Below are 22380 nucleotides of genomic sequence, written 5' to 3'. Positions count from 1 at the left end.
CAAACGCTGATAAACGCGGTAACTCGCGTTGAGCCGTGTTTCGTTTACAAGGCATGTAAACGTGGCAAAACAGACGTTTTAAACGTGGGTTACTATCTGTCAAGTTAAATGGTACAGGAGAGTTTGTAAAAACGTCCCGTGTACACGAAGCCTAAAAGTCACTAGGATTCATAAGACAAACCCTTACCACACTGGAGTCTCCTGGACAAGTTTCTTGCACGTCGCATTCATTAACAGACCCCCGACAGACGGTTCCTCGAGGCTCATGCTGTGAATATGAACAGACAATACACACTGAAGTCATCATAACAAAAACTTTACAAAGTGTTGATTTTATTACAGTGTAGCACTGGTACATTTCTGGAATTCTGAGGGAAAGAGGAGGAAATGATGAGGATGCAGCACACATGGTAGGTGGAGTTGAAATATAAACAGGCAAAATTAAATAAAAGTACTGGCTCACATTTTAAATGTAAACCTCTACCCCATTAAACCTCAAGATCCATGGTGTCAGAAGAGTTGTGGGAACTCTTGACATGCATTCCCTTGGGCCAGGGTGATGTGACATATTGCATGGCCGCATGGGGGGGGGGGGGAGATGTAAGCCGGCTACTGTACATGAGAACCCTTGCAGAACGGCAGCCAGCATGACCCACATCTCTGCACGAACCTTTACGTGGTGTTAAAACTCAATGGTGGCTCCATCGGTAAATATTAAGGAAAGAAACATAACTACTGGTCACAGCTACAATCTGCACACCTTCTCGGCTACTCTGTGGAAGTAATTTGTACAAAGGGTCTGACCCAATCTCCTTACCCGACATCGGCGGCAGCACAGACCATCACTACACATGGCATCATGGCTGAGTGTACACTTCTTGCAGCAGTTTCCAGCTCCAGTTCTGTTACATTCCTGCAATTCAGACAGAAGTCATAGGTATAGTGGTAGAATACTCCCAACACAACATACACTACTTACAGAGAAATTCCAACAGGAGCCAAAAGCTGGACATGTTATGCTCATGTTATGCTTCCTTCAAAACAACAACTATTTCTTTTGATCTATAACCTTTTAATGCTGTACTGCTTTTCACCCCAGGGATGTTCCAACTTCCAACATAACGTTATTCACTCTCTGCTGCTATTTTCATCTGCAGTTCCCTTATGTGCACTGTGACCTATGCAGTCATGACTAGATTGGTAATACTACAACTGTACTATCTGTGTCTTTATGTGATTTAGCAGAATATTTTCTTTTGAATAAAAAAGATACAAATGTTATGAAGTGTGTTTTTTTTATGTCATAAAAAGAAGGGGGGATTCTGAATAGCAGAGACATGAATCCCATCCTTGAACTGGCTGACTTAGGTGATACAGCTCTATGTAGTGTGGAAACATGGCTCCCTGGGCCATAAAAGAATGATATACATGGACTTAAAAATCCTGTTGTGAGATGATGTAGGTCTGGCATTCTGCTTTCATGCCTGGAGAATTTTATTTTATACACATACACACACACACACACCTTCCAAAAGTATTCGCAGCGCTTCACTTTTTCCACATTTTGTTATGTTACAGCCTTATTCCAAAATGGATTACATTAATTATTTTCCTCAAAATTCTACAAGCAATACCCCATAATGACAACGTGAAAGAAGTTTGTTTGAAATTGATTTCAGTCAATGGTTGTGGTCATCACCAGCAAAGAGACACTGCTCCGGGTGCTTTTTGTGTTTTACTTGGCTTCACCTGGACTAAGCAAAGTAAAAGGTCCACTCAATAGTAGACCCCAAACAAAGTGTAAATGGTTCCTCTTCCCATACTCTCCTGATGCCCCAGGTAATTTATTTAAGGTACTTGTATAGCGCCATCAATTTACGCAGCACTTTACATATGTATTATACATTTACATTAGTCCCTGCCCTCAAGGAGCTTACAATCCAAGGTCCCTAACTCACATTCATACACGCACAAAACAGCAGCATCTAAAAATATAAAGTCCAAACCTGCCCAGGCTGCGTACCCTCCCTACTGTCTGGGAACATTTTGCTCTAATGATTGACAAGGCCAAGAGAGCTGAGCTCTGCAGAAAGAAGAGGTGAGTGTCTAATTTTTCCCCATACCTGGAAGTAGCTGAGGCACGAAGAGTGCAGGGAAGGTAAGTATACATTCCTTGTGGCCCCTGGTATATAGAGGACCTGGTACTTTCCCTAGTCCGGGTAAGCGTTAACACACAAAAGAAACCATAGCATTGTAATAAACACAGTTGCAATAAAATGTTGTGTAGAATTTTGTTGTACATTTCAGTCTAGTTGTACTCCGATTTCTATAATGTGAACTAAATACAATCCTGAGCTTCACAGACTAATGGCATTTACAGATGGAAGACCGTAATAGGTGTCAGTGATTTACTCACAGCAGGAGAACCGCAGTCACATTCCTCCCCCACTTCCACAAATCCGTTCCCACAGGATGGAGGGTCCAGCAGCTGAGAGGGGAAATGGAACACTGATAATGCAAGTGGACGGCACAATACATAACAATGGAGCTGATATAAAAAAAAACACTATCTGGGATGCCCATAGTAGCCAGCTGTCATCTTTGAAGTTCAAAGGTGACAGATGGAAACTTCCCAGATCTGACAAATAGGATGAGCTTTATAAATACACATACTCGCAATGGACTTTATGGCTTCAATTGCATTTTACCCTTGTCAAAAATTTTATTCCACAAAGTGACCTCAACAGGGCCACTTTCCTCACTCTTACCTTGCTTCAGACTCAAGTGCTTGAGCTACTGCTGGCTCTGTTCCTCGGAGGTAACACTATAGTATACCAATCTTTATTGGATGGCATGTTTGCTGCAAACAATGTCCTTATTCCATATGGAGTATAAGAAAAGAAAAGTGCTGAAGGAAAGCAATCTGGGAAAGCCACACTTGCAGGTACATTTTAAAGGATTCTATCCTTGTCCTCGAGGTGATGTTTGGACCCAATGCTGCCCAAGAAGGTCACATGCCTCATAAATAGGCATTTCATATTGCTCTGGTGGGTAGAATGCCAGTATAGGTGTGTGGGGGTGGGTAGGCAAGTAAGTAAACCTGTTACTTTTCTTGTTGACTAGGACTTGGAACTTTGCTCCTTGCACTATGTACTAAGGCCATCAATACTAGAGCAACACAGGTTTTGTGGGTGGCTTTTTGATTGGCATACCCACTCTTATGTGAACAGGACTCCCACCAAACTCCATGTCATTAAAAATATATAACACTGCAGTCCTTTGCTTTGTACAATGTTCAATCAGCACTAGCAGTCAGGCTTGAGAAGACAGCGATCTACCTTAAGGGGTTTGTTAAATAAGCACCTCCCTCCTCCATTTTGCAGGAACTGGCGGTATTCATCAATACTGCAGCGGGAAAACTTTTTGGGGAGGTAGTACCTGTAATGAGAGAATAAAGTTAGGAAATATTTTTGCAGAGACAATTAAGGAGGAGCACAGACTGGACAAACATGAGTTAATGACTTTAGAGCTACCTAGATAAATAAACTGCACTCGTTACCCTAATGTTGTCAGGTATACACACCCAGGTGCAAAACTGTTCTGGCGCACAAATTCAATACGTATAACACAAAAAAGGAAAAATTATTACATTAGAACAATGAGTCCATAAGGAAAGTCCATAAAAACCATGAAAAGTTCATATGAAGACAGCATCAGCATTCTTTCCTTCATGTAAGATCTGGGACAGTTCCCACCAGCAGAACATGTAAACACCAAAAAGAAAGAGGGAGAGAGAGTGCCAAGCTCCACTACCTAAATGTAGTATTTATTAAGCCTGGGTTCACACTATTGCGATGCGGGAACCAGCGGGATTCCAGTGCGGGTTCCCGCATTGCATATCTCCCGCAGGCAGTTCACACTGGCCTCTGGGAACCGCTGCGGGTGTCAATACAAAGTTAATGACACCCCCAGATCTGTTTGCAGATTGCAGTGCAAACTGTGAATTCGGACAGCAATCGGATCGCATGCGATCCGATTCCAGTGCGGGAAAAAAAAAGTTCCTGCACCTTTTTCGTGCAAATCCAATGCGAGTTCAGCCATACAACTGTATGGCTGAATTTGCATTGCACAGACATTGCATGTGATTGGCACAGCAATGCGGTGCGAATCACATGTGATATCTGTGTTCGCAATAGTGTGAACTCAGGCTAAAACTCAAAAAAAAAAAAAAATATATATATATATATACAGTATACTGCATTCACATGTAAAAATGAATATACAAGTTCACCCTGTCAGTGTGAAGTGAGGAGAGCCGATAAACGGTACTTCTGTGTTTACATGTGATCGGCTGGGATTGGACACAGCCAATCACATGGGTAAAGAGCCACGTCATCTGCTCTTTACTGAGATCAGGGACACAGCACGCCCGGGATTGCTGCGCTCCGACGAGAGCGGTGACACTGGGGCGACGAGAGGAGATCCTGCCCGCCGTCATTTTACTATACGGTGGGCCAGAGGTAGTTGAAGTACAGCCAAAGCTCATTTGGCTGTACTTCTGTTATGGATCACAGGAATGCTGTTCGTCCTGCACTCCTGTGACCCGCTGAAGCCCACTGTTGGCTGACATCACAAAGCTGGTCCAGGCTTGGGAAAGATTGCGAACATATGGTTGGGATCTGCCCGCATGCCTGGACTTTCACCCGGCTTAGCCTCTCTGATGAGAGCCTGAGTGGCCGCTCCCACCCCCCTCCACAGCCCAGCGCTCCAGTAAGCAAGGAGGAGGGAGCAGAGGCACCAGCTCTCTGCTCGGGGAGCTGTGAGAACCGAGCAATCGGCAGTGTTTGATCTCTCGGTTCTCAATGGGGGACCAATGCTGCATTCACCTAAGTAAGCATGATTCCCCCACAAAAAAAATTCCCATATAGTAATACCCTGGATTACGAGCATAATTTGTTCCAGAAGCATGCTTATAATCCAAAGCACTCGTATATCAAAGTGAGTTTCCCCATAGGAGTAAGTTACACTGCTAGTGTATGTAGTACTGCATGTGGCCAGAAATGCGGGGGTGCCAGAGACACTAAAAAACACTCTGAGTGTCTCCAGCGCCCCCCCCCACCTCTGGCCACATGCGGTACTACACACCTCAGAGGCTTGAATCCTGCTCTTCTTGCGAGACAACGCTCGCAAATCGAGTCTGGATTTTTTAAAAAACACAGCTCATATTGTGAAACGCTCCTACACCGCGTTACTCACAATCCGAGGTTTTACTGTACTTCTCTTTTAATGTCATCACATCCAATGCAAGGTTATGGACCATGCCACTGGTATTGATGATGTATGTACAGTAGCCTGCTAGAGCATGGGCGAAAAGATTTTGCAGGGACTGGTCTAGCAGCGTGGAGAATGCGTTAAGTAAATCTTCTGTTCTACGTGCCCTAGTCCTGAACAAGCAAGGGCAATTTAAAAGTTTCCCAGAGTCAGGCTATCTTGTCCTTTTGGCCACCTATCATAGTGATAGACCAATAGTGAGGTGCAAAATAAATGTGTCTGCAGGCCTGCTATTAAGGCATTTAGAAAAGTTATTCTGACAGATTCACTTTATGGGATAGAAAAACTTCATTCTGCTGAATTGTGAATTCTACAAATCAGACTTCCCTTAAATGTATGTCATACTGCACTTACCCTGTGTCCTCCATAATACAGCCCAGCCACAGATCCGGACAGCTGCACTCGCCTGCAATGGACAAGCCATGTTACCACTGCACTGCCCATCAGCAGTAGAAAAGTTCCATCTAACCCAGGCCCAGCCCTCTAGGGGAGATCTTACCAGCAGCCGGTCGGGGTTTGTTGTACATCATGCCTAAGTTTTGTCCCAGAGTCTGTGCCAGTGTCACTGCCATGGCAGCAATGTTTCCATACTACATGGGGCAAAAGAAACAGAAAAGAAAGTCATCTTGTGGCCTCAAATAAGATCTCTTTGGATGTGTGTAGCAACTACAGTTTCAGTTCAAAAAGACTGCAAATGCTGAATTTCACTGACTCAAGAAAAGTCAAGAACATACTGCAGCCAGGAAAATGACACATCAGCAATGGAATATTGGGGTATTTCTCTAGGCATAGGCTTCTAGCTTACAGTCCTACCACAGTCAGAGATAATTGTATGGACTTTAGGTGGAGTGCAGGGAAAGGGACATCATATACACAGAGGAACTGTCAGATTAGGCTGTAGAAGTGTAACAAGCTCATCTGAACACAGTCGTCTTCACGACTTAAAGCCTAAAGCCGGCCATACACTAGTAGAATTTCTGTCGTTGGTGGGGTCAAGTCGAGGTTTGTTTTCAACCACATCGACGACGAAATGCAAAAGACAAGGATGGAAAATGTTTCTCGAGTGAACGAATTTATAACAGTGAATGTGGTTTTCCTTAGGCAAAGTGCATTCACTCCATAAGCAATTTTTTTTTTTTTTTAATGTACTTTTGAACGACATTTGTAATGTGACCAAAAAATTAGAATTTTTGTACCGCTATTAGTGTGAACATTCATTTGAAAACCTACCAACAAGGGACGGTACTTACATTCTCATACCTCCACAGCTGTAATCCTCCTGGGTTGTGGAGGTTAATACAAGCAATTGACCTGGTGCTCTATGAATGGAGGACAAGCAGATGAATAAAGGTCCAGAAAGGCAGAAAGGCCAGGCATAGTCCAGAGTTTCTATTATTCATACTACCCCCACAGCACTGGAAGATTACCATTGCAGAGGGTATGAAGGAGGGTCAGCAGGCTTCAGATTTCATCTAATGCCCCGTACACACGGTCGGACTTTGTTCGAACATTCCGACAACAAAATCCTAGGATTTTTTCTGACGGATGTTGGCTCAAACTTGTCTTGCATACACAGGGTCACACAAAGTTGTCGGAAAATCTGATCGTTCTGAACGCGGTGACGTAAAACACGTATGTCGGGACTATAAACGGGGCAGTGGCCAATAGCTTTCATCTCTTTATTTATTCTGAGCATGCGTGGCACTTTGTCCGTCGGATTTGTGTACACACGACCGGAATTTCCGACAACGGATTTTGTTGTCGGAAAATTTTATATCCTGCTCTCAAACTTTGCAGCCCACACACGGTCGGAATTTCCGACAACACGCTCCGATCGGACATTTTCCATCGGAAAATCCGACCGTGTGTACTGGGCATTAGAGTGCAGCCAGCAGCACATGGGACACTTTGCATTGAATGTACCATCCTCTGTGTGGATTTTCCTTTTTTTTAAAACTAAACCTAGGCTTTAATATTGTAATATACGATGATGCAGGCTAATGGTTTTCGAAAACTCTAAAACCTTTATCAATAAAAAATGAAAAAGCCCATCATCTCTATCCTCCTCCTATATAGTATATTAAAGTATAAAAGTGACAGGTACACTTTATAGTTAAAGAAAAAAAAAATCAGCATGGACATAATATAAAATCAGTCCTGCCTAAAAAGATGTTGCCATGGCAACAGACCAAATGCTCCACTCATTTCCAATTGGCTGCTTCTTATGAGCAGAGACTTTCTATCAAAGCGGGTAGGAAAAAAGTGCTAACGTTTGCACAGCGGAGATGGCACCGGTTTCCAGGGACCACCTCTCTGGAAGATAGACAGATCTGGAAATCCTTTCAGATTACTAAAAAGCATATCATTAAACAAACAGAGGAGATCTAGGATATTTTGAAGCGCAAGACTGACAAAATTGCAGCACATTGAGTAAATCATATGCTGCATAAATGTTTAATAAAGCATACGGGGATGTAATTGTTGTGCAGTGTGGCGGAACAAAGGAAAACCTGGAGATGATAGTTAAACTTGCGCCAGTCATCCGTGTAAAGCAAGTAACAGCTGGCAACACCTCTGCAAGCAATACCTAGATGACACGAAATGTTCTTGCACTTATGGCGTCATCTAGTGGTTACAACATTGTACAACAACTAGGCTCTAAACACTTGTGCACAACATGAGAGTGGCCGCACATAATACAATTTTCTTGTACAATGTTTCTTTAGATTTACCAATACAGGGGGTCCCCGGGTTACAAACAAGTTAGGGACTGTAGGTTTGTTCTTAAGTTGAATCTGTTTGTAAGTCGGAACAGGTACATTTTTTAAGTGTAGCTCCAGCCAAAAAAACTTTTTTTAAGCTTTTTTAATAGCATAGGGAAGGGTTAACACCCCTGTAACATTTGTTTTGCTGTGTGTGCCCCTGTTCAGAAGATTTCACCTCACTTTCTGTCCCAATGACAATTGGATTTTGAAAATTTTGGGTTGTTGTGGAAACTAGGATTGGTGATAAAGCATCAGTGGAGGTACCTTTTCCCCATAATAGCTCTTACAGGAGTGAATTTTCCTTCCTAGAGGTAGATTTCCTCTCACTTCCTGTTGTCTCCCTCCGTTTGTAAGTAGGAGTCGTTTGTAAGTCGGATGTTTGTAACTAGGGGACCCCTGTACCATATAATAAGAGGTCAGACCTAAACACTCTTAATTTGTATACAATCTGACAAGCCCTGACACTACATAGATGAAGGTAAATCTAAAGGAAACTGAATTAAAAAAAAGTTGCATAATGTGTTGCCAGCTTTAGGCAACTTTCTCTTGCCGTGAATAAGAAAACTGAGCTACCTCATATGAGATAAAGCCTTGACAAAGATCACATGGTGTGACTACCAGCAGCATTGTAGATCTTTCATATCCTAAGAGACTGTTTTCAGAAAGGTGAACCCATAGGGACTGGGTGTGCAAGCTGGAAAGGTTAAAGCTTACCGTATATACTCGAGTATAAGTCGAGTTTTTCAGCACATTTTTTTGTGCTGAAAGTGCCTCCCTCGACTTATACTCGAGTCAAGCACTTTTCTGCAGCAAAAAATTTCATTTTCTGAACCGAATTTGGGGCCCCGTATCTCAGGGTCACTTGGTGCTAGGAACCCCAAGTTTGGTGTGCAAACCCAGTGGAACTGGTACCACAACATATCCAAAGCTGGTTCCTAGCACCAAAATCGGTTCGGAAAATGTCATTCTCTGCTGCAGAAAAGTGCTTGACATTTTCTGAACTGACTTTGGGGCCCCATATCTCAGGGCCACTTGGTGCTAGAAACCCCAGCTTTGGAAATTTTATGGGGCTAGTTCCACTGGGTTTGCACACCAAATTTGGGGTTCTTAGCACTAAGTGGCCCCGAGATACAGGGCCCCAAATTCGGTCTACTGTGTCCATCTTCAGCAATGTCATTTCAGGACCCTATGGGTTCAGAGACCCCAAATTTTGGCTTCAGCTAGGGGGCATCTAGGAACCCGTAACTACCGAGTTTGAAGTTCAGGAGACCTATGGCTGCAAATGGGCACAGTGAGGCATGCAAATGGGCATTGTTGACCCTCTTTTCCACTTACAGTAGCTGTGCATTTCTCACCCTCGTCTTATACTCGGGTCAATAAGTTTTTCCCATTTTTTTGTGGTAAATTAGGGCCTCGACTTATACTCGGAACGACTTATACTCGAGTATATACGGTAACTGGAATCTGAAGCGATCATACTAATTAGCCCTCTGGGTCCCATTCAACTTTATTGGGTTAGTACATACTTAGTTCAACATTAACAATCCCTAATGAAGAGGGGCCCTTTGCTCAGAAACCATACATATCAAGTCCAGATATAACTTCATCCAAACTCTTATATTTCAAAAAGCCAATACATTTTGGGGGTTCAAAGAGCCAACCTTTGGACTTCACTCCCAGGAGAGCTGCCTATGGAGAATCCTAAGACCTGACTGAGTAGACCTACGGCTTTAAGGACTGTGTCATGCCAATATATGTTGGCAGAATGGCACGGCTGGGCATATCAACATATGGGTACGTCGCCTTTAAGACGCGGCATTGTGGGCGTGCCCGCCGCAAGCTCCGTGAGTGTGACCGCAGGTCCTGCGGACTCGATGTCCGCCAGGAGCCCCGTGATCGTCTCACAGAGAGGAAGAACCAGGGAAATGCTGATGTAAAACAAGCATTTCCTCATTCTGCCTAGTGACAGGACACTGATCACCGCTCCCAGTGAATGGGAGCAGTGATCAGTTTCGTGTCACACATAGCCCCCCCCCCCCCCCCCACAGTTAGAACACATCCCTAGGACACACAACCCCTCCAGCGCCCCCTACTGGTTAACCCCTTCACTGCCAGTGTCATTTTTTACAGTAATCAGTGCAATGTATAGCACTGATCGCTGTATAAATGACAATGCTCCCAAAATGGCGTCAAAAGTGTCCAATGTGTCCGCCATAATGTCGCAGTCACGGTAAAAAAATCGCTGATCACCGCCATTACTAGTAAAAAAAAAAAAAATATTAATAAAAATGCCATAAAACTATCCCCTATTTTGTAGACGCTATAACTTTTGTTCAAACCAATCAATAAACGCTTATTGCGATTTTTTTTTTTACCAAAAATATATAGAAGAATACGTATCGGCCTAAACGGAGGAAAGAAAAATTTTTTTTTTATATTTTTCGGGGGTTATTTATTATAGCAAAAAAATATTGCTTTTTCTTCAAAATTGTCGCTCTTTTTTTGTTTATAGCGCAAAAAATAAAAACCGCAGAGGTGATCAAATACCACCAAAAGAAAGCTCTATTTGTGGGAAAAAGGACACTAATTTTGTTTGGGAGCCACGTCGCACGACCGCGCAATTGTCAGTGAAAGCGACGCAGTGCCGAAACGCAAAAAGTGCTCTGGTCTTTGGGCAGCCAATAGACACATTGGGATTGATTTACTAAAACTAAAGAGTGCAAAATCTGGTACAGCTCTGCATAGAAACCTATCAGCTTCCAGGTTTTTTTCATCAACGCTTAATTGAAGAAGCTAAAGTTAGAAGCCGATTGGCTACCATGCACAGCTGCACCAGATTTTGCACTCTCCAATTTATATCAATCCCAGTGTGAGATAGGAGGGTCCGTTAGCTACAACCTCTGTGCAGCACTGCAGAGTCTCTAAGGTATGTCATGAGTCAATATGGCTGCCCTCGTGTACACATAAGTCTACAAATTTACATGGAAATATTACATGTTACTATGTCAATAGTACTTCAGACACCTGAAGTATTATTTACAGCAAGCTGACCTCTTTCAGATGTCTCTCTGAAAAAATGTCAAGGTAGACCTGAGAAAAAAGGCACCTACGCGCTTCTGGGGAGACCTGGGCTTCGTCCATGGCAGGAAAAAGAAACAGGTCCACTTTAAAGACATTATCGTTCCTCTCGGAAGTAGGTAACATGCAGCTGGTCTGCAGTCTTTTCATTTTAATTGATCTCCTCTCACCTGCCAGTCCCTCTCCCTGTACTACAAATAGATCATTTTATTCTTTTGAACAGTCAGATAAAATAGAAGGTGAAGCTGTTCACTGATATCGAAAGGTACTTTTTAACAAAAAGGCTTGTGTACCATGAACATGTGTCAAGTCAGTTTTGTATGAAACCAGTGTTTAATTTATTGTAAAAGAAGAGGAGACCGGAAAATAAAGAGCACTGACCTCTATCAATCCTCCACTTTTGCTCAGAGAGCAGATTCCACCAAAGTAGGCTGCTCCACTGCGACTGCTTTTAAATGTGCGCCCTCTAAAGGCAAGAAAGAGCAAGAGTTAGTGGAAGGGTTCTGAGTGAGAATGATGCCTGGCTGAAAGCAAGATGGCATGTTAAGTTTATTGTTATACATTGGACAGGGATTCTTGCTTTCTGGTAAAATGGGGAGCGGATTAAAGCCCCCGTTCACACCGGTGCGACTTACGCGATTTGACAGTTTCAAATCGCATGGCAAGGCACAGGCTATTTTCGGCAATGGAACCCCTTCAGATCACAGCAATTATGAAAAATTGTTCCTGCAGTACTTTTTGACTATTTAATTGTGATTTGCATAGACTTCTGTTAAATTAAGCTGCAAGCCACAATGAAATCACCAGTGCAAATCGCACGGTTACATCCCTTGTTCCATCACTTCCGCTTTCAGCGTGAAACATGTCGTCAGTTTCACACCTGCAAATCATGTTTAGTGTTTCCATATTTTACTGTCCAACCCGTGTGTGTGTCTCTGTGTGTGTCTGTTTTTTATATTTATTTTAACAGTGGCAGAACAGTCTTATTCATTTTCAGATTTGTAATTAGATTTGTTCATCAATGTCTCATAAGGCAATAGAGGAGATATCCAATGTGAACATGCTGCAGACTATCACCATTCCAGATAATCAGAGCAGAATGCCATAAAAATAAACCTAATAAGGAAACAAGTACGTAACATCGCTTCCAATAAAGAAAACAATTATTTGTATTATTTGCCTTTTAACCAAGATGGTTATTAACTCTAAACTACATTATTGAGGCACAGAACATTACAATGAAGGACTTTTTTCTCTTTTCACGTGTTTCTTATAGTCACATCTTTACTTGATATAACAAAATAGAAGGCATAGAGGGAAATACATTGTGGGGCAGAGGACATACAGTATGCACCAATGACACTTGCATGTGATGGGAAGTGAAAACATATTACCCACTTATAGGCTAGTAGGCCCAGTGTTTTAGGACTACCACAACCTTGACTGTTATGCCCACTGGCACTACTTCCGATACTAGACAGGGCCGTGTTTACCACAAGGGTCAGTGCCCTGGGAAATATCATAGTACATAGCTAACCGTGTGTTATGGATATGATATAGTACAAGACAATTTTATTGTTCTAGAAAGGACTTGATTTAGGTATATTGTGAGGCTTAGCAAATCCAGGGCACACAGACAAAGGACATTAGAATTCCTAAAGCAGACATTGCACTAATATAGCAAAAGCCACGTGTACACTGAGAGCCCCCTTCCCCATCTCAAAATGCTGCACAAAAATAAGCAGTGGAGTAAAAGTTAGCTAATATGCTTAACCCTAGGCGAGGGTGACATCACCATCTTTTAGGCAGGGTCCTAGGAAATCCCAAGCAGCCCATAGTTTGCACTGTGCTGAAGCATCAACTCATAACATAGATTTGGACTACTCAGTATTCTCCAGGAAGTCTGGATGAGGACATCACCCCCTGGCAGAGGCTGGAGGAAAGAAAGGGTATACCAACTAACTCCCTGCCCCCCTTCCCCACAGTTTATTTTTCTTTTGTGCAGTGGTTTGACATGGTGAAGTAAGTAGTTGCCCATAGTGAGTAAGTAGTTGCTTGGCGTTCAAGGTCTAGTTGAAATCTGGCTATTTTTGGTAAATATTTTTGGTTATGAGGATTCCAGTACACCCCCACTATCCCAAATCCAATGGCACTACAATTGTATATGTTGCAGTACTTTCAAAAGAACCTGTTCAAGCCTGAAAAGGTAAGCATGATGAAGTGCAGTGACACTACAAAGCATTAAGTACCTGGCTGGTCTTCAATTTGATCATCATGTCCGAGTAGAGCCCCTTGGATCAGCAGTCTACGTTGTACAAAGGGCTATGACTTCTCTCGAAGCAAGATTAAACCATGCCCTCTTCTGGCCCCTGTCATTCAATTGTCAGAGCTGCAGTGCCCACTAAGGTTTTGGCGTTTGACAGCTAAATGATAGGTATGGGACTTAACATCAAGCCTTGTGTACAGCCCAAGCCTAGGATCCAAGGCATTTCCTCAGGGAACCATTCTAAAGACTCAAATATCTGCATGCACCACAAGGTTCTACACATCAACACTATGGTTACCCCCAGGCACTTTTTTAGCCCAGGACAGGTTCAGTTTAGAACAATGTATGAGTAACAAGGTTTAACCAGATGAAAAGGGGCTTTAAGAAAACTCTGGCGTAATGTACAAAGACTAGGAGTGACAACAGTGGGATGCTTAATGGATTATATAATAAGGTGCAGCTAACCCCATTGGACTCACGAGAAGAGGTGAGTGGCATCACTATGTTCAGGTATCTCTGTACTTCGGTACTTCATGAAATCAGCCAGCACCTGCAGAGGGTCTTCACTCACTGCAATCTTGTCTCCTGCAGTCCAGGTTTCCATGGCGACCAGCACGATCCTGGTATTTAACTGCTCCCTGAAAATCTAAGAGGAGAAGCCAGGAATAAACCAGGGTGGGCTGGGGAAACCACAGGAGGGGAATGGAACTGGTGAGGGGATCTTTAGAGGTGTGAGGGGTGGAGGGGGGGGGGGCAGAACACTGACAATCCTAGACTAGAAAATCGGTTCAGATAGGCATTGAGAACTAACAGGGAGATGACAGTCTAAACTACCATTGCTGGGATTGTCTTCATTACTTATCTACATCCACCGATTCCTGGGGTTATCCAATCATCTTCAATTCAACAAAACAGGTTTAAAAAGAAAGTAAATAACAGGTTTGATTGTACAGTATATTATGCCAACTGTCAAAACATATAAATGGCCATACACCAAAAAATATCTCTGTCATCTGTGTACCCAATTCAAAATACCAGGTACGAGCCACAATCCAGACTCTGATACCCCATTCCATTAGAGTAGAGCTAATATCTGCCTGTCGCCCTAAGGAGGTGCAGTGACTTGACTTGAACATTAAGAGTACCTGTCTTCTTCCCTAATGCACCAACAAAGGAACTATCTGTTTAAATTTACAATTTGTTTACATCTTTTGTGAATACTTATCTGCTCAATGCAACAATATTGCACAGAGTAGTCCCTTAACTCTTCTTTACGGGTCCCCCGCAGGCATGGCCTGCATCATCTCCCTGCAAGTGCCCCATTTCAAGCCTTGCGCTATGAGGGCACTCATGAATGCGGGGTCCCGAGTCAGGTTGTGTGCTTCCATAGACACACAGCACGGCTCAGCCACACACCCCTACTCCCTCCTCACAGCATATAACTGACCACAGCAGGAGCCACCGGCTCCCCGCTGCTGCCTGAGTCTCCTGTAAGACCAGCAAGTGAAGAGAGATGACCTGCAGCTGGGCACAGCGCTGGATCAATCAGAGGAGTTTAGAAAAGGTAGCTAAATGCTTTAGAATACATTAAGGTAAAAAAAGTTTTGACTTTAGGACCAATTTAGGGACTTGTGTCAGTGGGCTTTTGTTTGCGTCAAATGAGTTTTGCATTCTCAAAAACTTGTCTATGAATGGAAGAGATATGTATGTGCTATCTATCTATATATACACACACACACACACACATTAAATAAATATATATAAATATATATATATATATATATATATATATATATATATATATATATATATATATTCATATTATATAAATATAGTGAATTTGATCTTCTTCTGGCCTGTACTTGATCTGCTTCATGCAGATTTTGCATTCATACAGGCAACTCCATGCTGAAAATTCTGAATTAACCTGCTGCAAGCTACTGTACCCCCTTAAATATTTCTAGAAATCTTTTGCATCAATATAGAACTTTAGGGATGCTACTTACCCTTTTTAGGACTCCTTTCCGCTTGAATATCTTTTTGGGTCACTCTCTGGGTTTCCCCCCTCTGTCTCACCTTCTTTCTACCTTCCTTCTTTCCTTCTATGTTCTGCTCTCTTCCCCAGTTAGGTCTTTCTTTCTGCTTTCTTATTTCTCTATTTATTGTCTTTTCAGTGATGGGGGCCAGACCCCGTATTACTCCTAGTATGTGAACCCTGCCAGTAGGCTCCGATGGCCTTCTTGGTGACATTTGTTTATTTGCTGACTCTATGCTCTACCTTAAGCAATATGTGAAATTCACTTAATGCCGGCCATACACGGTTCGAATTTTGAAAGAATTTTCTTTCGAAAATCGTATCAAACAATTTTCAGATGAATTTCGCACCATTAGTGGGCTGCAAAAGTGAAAATGTACAAATTAGGCCCAAAGTGTCAATATTTTGTGTGGCCACCATTATTTTCCAGCACTGCCTTAACCCTCTTGAGCATGGAGTTCATCAGAGCTTCACAGGTTGCCACTGGAGTCCTCTTCCACTCCTCCATGACAACATCACAGAGCTGGTGAATGTTAGAGACCTTTCCCTTCTCCACCTTCCGTTTGAGGATGCCCCAGAGATGCTCAATAGGGTTTAGGTCTGGAGACATGCTTGACCAGTCCATCACCTTTACCCTCAGCTTCTTTAGCAAGGCAGTGGTAGTCTTGGAGGTGTGTTTGGGGTCGTTATCATGTTGGAATACTGCCCTGCGGCCCAGTCTCCCAAGGGAGGGGATCATGCTCTGCTTCAGTATGTCACAGTACATGTTGGCATTCATGGTTCCCTCAACCAACTGTAGCTCCCCAGTGCCGGCAGCATTCATGCAGCCCCAGACCATGACACTCCCACCACCATGCTTGACTATAGTCAAGACACACTTGTCTTTGTACTCCTCACCTGGTTGCCGCCACACATGCTTGACACCATCTGAACCAAATACGTTTATCTTGGTTTCATCAGACCACAGGACATGGTTCCAGTAATCCATGTCCTTAGTCTGCTTGCCTTCAGGAAAACTGTTTGCGGGCTTTCTTGTGCATCATCTTTAGAAGAGGCTTCCTTCTGGGACGACAGCCATGCAGACTAATTTGATGCAGTGTGCGGCGTATGGTCTGAGCACTGACAGGCTGACCCCCCACTCCTTCAACCTCTGCAGCAATGCTGGCAGCACTCATACATCTATTTTCCAAAGACAACCTCTGGATATGACGCTGAGCACGTGTACTCAACTTCTTTGGTCGACCATGGCGAGGCCTGTTCTGAGTGGAACCTGTCTGGTTAAACCACTGTATGGTCTTGGTCACCGTGCTGCAGCTCAGTTTCAGGGTTTTGGCAATCTTATAGCCTAGGCCATCTATATGTAGAGCAACAATTCTTTTTTTCAGATCCGCAGAGAGTTCTTTGTCATGAGGTGCCATGTTGAACTTCCAGTGACCAGTATGAGAGAGTGAGAGTGATGACACCAAATTTAACACACGTGCTCCCTATTCACACCTGAGATCTTTTATCAATAAAGAGTCACATGACATAAGGGAGGGAAAATGGCTAATTGGGCCCAATTTGGACATTTTCACTTAGGGGTGTACTCACTTTTGTTGCCAGTGGTTTAGACATTAATGGCTGTGTGTTGAGTTATTTTGAGGGGACAGCAAATTTACACTGTTATACAAGCTGTACACTCACTACTTTACATTGTAGCAAAGTGTCATTTCTTCAGTGTTGTCACATGAAAAGATATAATAAAATAGTTACAAAAATGTGAGAGGTGTACTCACTTTTGTGAGATACTTTATTACTGTGTATATGTATGTATGTATGTATATATATATATATATATATATATAGTGATTCAGCGCATGAAAATTTGTGGTCTGAAATTCTACAGTCTGAAGCAACTGGATATGCACAATAGTGAGCACTCCTGAAAGCAGGAGGGTGAAGGGGTTATATCTCCCATCAAGCCCTTCACTCAACCCAAGACATTTTTTGGATAGGGTGGGCAAAAAATGACAAACATTCTGCCTTTGATCCTATTGAAGGGATTGTCCTACCATCCTGTGACACCGAGACAATAAATAGGGGCGGGAAAGGCTGTCACCAGGGCAGGAATGCAGACAGCAATGGAGACATTGTTAGATGGTGTAACCTTTCCAAAAGTTTTTTTGTCTGTGTCCCTTTTGCAGAAATTTCTCATCACTTCCTGTCCCTTATGAATGCTTCTGGATAGACAATGAGACGTCCTGGTACCGGCCACTGATTTGAATGATTTCACAGTCATGGCACCCGAGCAGACTGACAATGACAATCAAAATGTAACATACAAGGCAGGCTATACTTACAGTGTCTGCTAAATTCACCACTGATTTGGCAAAACTACTTGTAAGACCCAGAGACTGCCGCTGATCAAGCTGAAGGAAACAAGGAACAGCTTTAAGAACAATAAAAAAAAAAATAAAGGGTCTGGGGATCATTTCTGTTATAATAATATTACTTTGTTGCAAATAAAAAAATAAAACAGATTGTTTTGTTTATTTCCTATCTAGACTGGCTTCTTTTACACATAGGTGTCAAAATAACGAGTTTGAGGCATGTTTCCCTAAGTGGTTGCAAACCCTGACATATACCCAGTTAAGTGACTGGCCTCCAGTGATCCACAGAGATGAAACAAATCCTCCTACATAAGTTGTACCTGTCTATCTGCAGTATTCTCTTCTCTACATTTGTGCAAAGTCCAGAATTTGCCTTCCTCTGGATCAACCGGGTATAGGATTGTGTATATGGGATTGTATGATTTTTTTCCCCCCTTTTTATTGGTTGAACTAGATGGACTTGTGTCTTTTTTCAATCTGACTATGTAACTATATGGCTGTATTTTCTTTATTGCCATTTTTCTGCCTGTTGTGTCACTTACCAAACGTCGGTCATTGACCACCATGAGCTCGATGTATTTGGTTTCAGACAAAGCAGAGCGTACAATCCGGCGGACCTAGGAGAACAAACAGATTCACGAGCAGCTCAGTTAAAGGATTTACAGTAACATGAGCCTTCAATGTATTTAATTCCTGGACAAATTATATCTGCCAGCAGTGGCGGCCCGTGCATTAAGGGCGCCGCCCACTCTCTCCTTCCACCCCCTTTGTGCACTATAGATTAGTGCATTGCATGAATCTATCCATGGCCACTGCTGCCACCCCCCATTCAGGCATCCGGCCCCTTTTTGGGCGCCGGGCATCTGAATTACAGCCGCGGGGAGTGTTTCTGAAGCACCTGATTGAAGTAACAGGCTCTAATAGGCATCGAAAACGGTGACCTGCCAGCGCCATTTCACTCAGCTGTGTTAGGAAAGCAAATTAATCTTCGCTTTCCTAACACTGAACCGCCTCTCCGCCAATCAGGTGCTCGGGTCTGTTGCCTGTCACCTGATTGGCTGAAACGACAGGCGCTGCTATTGGACCCCTATCAGGAGGAGAGGACGGGAGTTGGGAGAGGAGGACGGCAGGAGATGCTGGCTTGAAGGACCCTGCTCGTCGCCATCACCCGCTGCCCCACCAAGACAGGGTAAGTGCCGGGCAGACGGCGAGCAGTCGGGGGTCACACTGGTGGCATTCAACGGCACATTGGCAGCATTTAATGGGCACACTGGCAGCATTTGATGGGCTCAGTGGTTGAAATTGATGGCACAGTGGTTGAAATTGATGGCACACTGGCAGCGTTTGATGGGCACAGTAGCTGCGTTTGATGGCACACTGGCTGCGTTTGATGGGCACAGTGGCTGCGTTTGATGGGCACAGTGGCTGCGTTTGAATTTTGAGCACCAGCCGCCACTGTCTCCCAGTGATGTGACTATGCATTTATGGCCAGCTCTAAACTGAGATCTGATAGTGTATGGCCAGTTGGTGAAAGCCGAGTGTCTTCTTATGCATCGGCTTCCAGTCCACCATCCTCAACCAGCAAGTACAAAATACCCAGAGCAACCCAAAACAAATGCTAAGGGTTATGCCTGGTCCCCCCCCCCCCCCATCCCATTGGCACAGCATGGGTCCTGTGATTGGCGACTCAAGTGCTTATCTTCAGAGATAAAAATTAGTAAAAATAAACTGTATGTATTTTTTTGTCAGGTAAATGTAAATATTGTATATAAGTAGAAAAAGCAACAAGCTGGGGCAATCAACATAGTTTTTCATTATCTTTGCTGTGATAGGCTGTAAGTAGAACTGCTGAAGGAGTCAGGTGGAAACCCTATTCCAATTTATAGAACTTCATATGATGTTTAATTTAAGACTGTGCTGGAAAGGGAGAGGCTACTGCTGGGTTCTCTAAATAAAACAAACACTCAGTGAGATCTGTGAGCACTGTATAATGGACTGCACTGTAATGATTACAGTGCCCCTTTACAGTGCAGTCCCCTTTATATTACAGTGCCCCCTTTACATCACAATGCCCCCTTAACAATGGGGTCCCTGTTACAATAATGTAAAGCGGCACAGTGATGTAAAGGGGACTGCACTTTAAAGGGCAGGGCTGGTGCAAGGATTTTTGACACCCTAGGCGAAACCTCATTTTGCCGCCCCCTTTGGCTCCACCCCCTTTGCCCTATCCATGTATACCCCACCTTTTTAATTAAGTGCCCATCAAATGCAGCCTCACCAGCGGCCATCAATGCATCCTACCCGCGGCCATCAATGCATCCTACCAGCGCCCATCAATGCATCCAACCAGCGCCCATCAATGCATCCAACCAGCGCCCATCAATGCATCCAACCAGCGCCCATCAATGAATGTTTGCTTGCTTCCATTCATTCAGAAGTCTGGACACAGACACAGCCCTCCTCCACCACTGCGCCTCTGACACTATGTGCGAACGGAGCGGCGGCTGCCTGCTGATGCTGAGACTTAGTTGCTTGCTGCAGAGAGAAGAGAGTAGGAACACCAGTGGCTGGGCGCCCTAGGCAGCAGTGCGCCCCAGGCGGCTGCCTAGTTTGCCTAGTGGTAGCACTGGCCCTGGTAAAGGGGCACTATTGTAAAGGGGGACTGTGATGTAAAGGGGAACTGAGGACACGGATATAAAGGGGGGTTGTGGACAGACTCCGTGAATATCCCATCCTCCCGACCCGTCCGACGACAACCCCCCACCCCCACCCCCAGTCCCTGGGAAAATTGGCTGCCACAAAACCAGTCCCTGGTGTCAAAAAGATTTGGGACTGCTGCTTTACTTTACTAGGAATAAAATATAGCTTGTAATACGGTCTTTTTCTGTATCATAAAAGATGCTTTATTCATTGACAACACAGCATATTTACAGCTCTCCACAATGCAAAGTTTGAAGGGACATACATAAGTAGATTATACATGTATTGCACTAACCTGTCTTTTCCTGCGAATTTTTGAGCTTCTTGGAATGTCAGTGGGGTGCTCACAATCTGTGGAAAACAGAAAAGAGAAAGTGAGAGCAACGTCTTTAATGCAAATGAAAAATAGTTATATGGACATCTCAAGCTTAAACCTAAAGCTGCTGAAAATTGAAGGGGAGCAATACTCAGAATCAAAGTATTATCCATGTAGTAGAATCTAAAGGGGGGGGGGGAGACTCTGGCTAGCTTCAGTGCACCCCCAATACTAAATTCAAGCCCCTAAAATTCTATACAGACATATTATGTGCAGAGCTCTTGGAACCATACGCTACCCTAAGGTCCTGCTCAGATGAACGCTCACATCAACTTCCCCTATATTCCTCACACTAGCCCTCCCTGTAATCCTCACACCAATCTTACCTTTAACCCTCACACTAACAACACTAATCATCAACCCCCAACACTAACCATCCCTGTAACCCCACATTAACCCCCACACCAAACCACCCTGTAACCCTCAGGCCTTCACTTCATGTAACCCCTGCACTACTTCTCCTTGTATCCCTCACACCAACCCTCCCTGTAACCCCAATGCTAAAACTCGTTGCAACTCTCACATCATCCCTCCTTCTAAGCCCAACACTAAACCCTCCTGTGGGCTTATTACCAACCTTCCCTGTAACCCTTACAACCTTCATTTAACCCTAACATTAGCCTTAACCTTCACACTAACTTCTCCTGTAGCCCAAACAGTGAATCTAACACTAATGCTCCCTAATGTAAAGTGAATGCAAACCCTAACAATAAATATAGTTTAAGCGCAAACAAAAAACTTGATTTGTCCAGAAATCCAGTGAGCCTGTAATTTTCTGCGTACGTTGTCTTTTTTGTGGTTATGGAGATGAGGAGAAGGGGAGAAGTCATGTAGCCCAAATCAGGAGCAAGTTACCGCAAGGGCTGCTCCTCGGTAGATACAGTACAGTGAGTCAGTGTTGTCATCCTGGGACAGGAAGAGTGTTACTGGCAGGATCACCAGGTGTTTTGGGGTTTAGATAACCTTTAACATCTTCTTTGCCAAGCTGGGAATCAGGACATTGAGGCTATGCAATTAAGCAACATTTACACTTACCTCTCCCAAACCATTTAATAAATTAACTGGCTGGAGTAGTAGAATATTGTACGATGTTAGCTATCAATTAATGCAGAAAGTTTGGAGTTTAAGTGATAGCTTTTATTGGGGAAGTTAGTAAAGATGGAGGATCTCTTCATCATATATAAAGCCTGAAGAAGAAATCTAAGGCACCTGGAAAGCTTGTGTCTTTTAAAATTTAAGTTATTAGCCAATAAAGGGGATCTTTTAAAACTTCAAATATGTAATTCTTTAAGAAAATAAATAAATAAGCAGACTACAACAACTAGTTCTAAACAATTACACCCCTTTCACACTTGTATGGCCTGATATTCATGCGACTTTGACACGACTTGAAGCAATGCCTGTGTAATCTTGAGGGCTGTGGACCTCAAGTCACATCAAAGTCGGACCAAAGTAGTGCA

General features: G+C 43.5%; 1 protein-coding gene across 1 annotated transcript in view; it reads right to left on the bottom strand.

The window, feature by feature from the left end:
• ADAM11 (ADAM metallopeptidase domain 11) overlaps nucleotides 1–22380 on the bottom strand; it is a 98525-nt gene that overhangs the window by 36046 nt on the left and 40099 nt on the right. Inside the window, exons 8-18 of the mRNA XM_073607717.1 lie at nucleotides 20840–20895; nucleotides 18387–18461; nucleotides 17815–17883; nucleotides 13920–14086; nucleotides 11556–11640; nucleotides 5831–5921; nucleotides 5686–5737; nucleotides 3339–3438; nucleotides 2417–2488; nucleotides 818–913; nucleotides 188–268 (exon numbers count right to left, since the gene is read on the bottom strand). Of these exons, the coding sequence (XP_073463818.1) occupies nucleotides 188–268; nucleotides 818–913; nucleotides 2417–2488; nucleotides 3339–3438; nucleotides 5686–5737; nucleotides 5831–5921; nucleotides 11556–11640; nucleotides 13920–14086; nucleotides 17815–17883; nucleotides 18387–18461; nucleotides 20840–20895 (944 nt within the window). The remainder of the gene's footprint in view (nucleotides 1–187; nucleotides 269–817; nucleotides 914–2416; nucleotides 2489–3338; nucleotides 3439–5685; nucleotides 5738–5830; nucleotides 5922–11555; nucleotides 11641–13919; nucleotides 14087–17814; nucleotides 17884–18386; nucleotides 18462–20839; nucleotides 20896–22380) is intronic.

This window comes from Aquarana catesbeiana, linkage group LG12 (assembly GCF_042186555.1).
Source record: "Aquarana catesbeiana isolate 2022-GZ linkage group LG12, ASM4218655v1, whole genome shotgun sequence".
NCBI classification, from domain to species: domain Eukaryota; kingdom Metazoa; phylum Chordata; class Amphibia; order Anura; family Ranidae; genus Aquarana; species Aquarana catesbeiana.
Note: the sequence above shows the minus strand (reverse complement) of the source record. Positions and strands in the feature narration are given on the sequence as shown.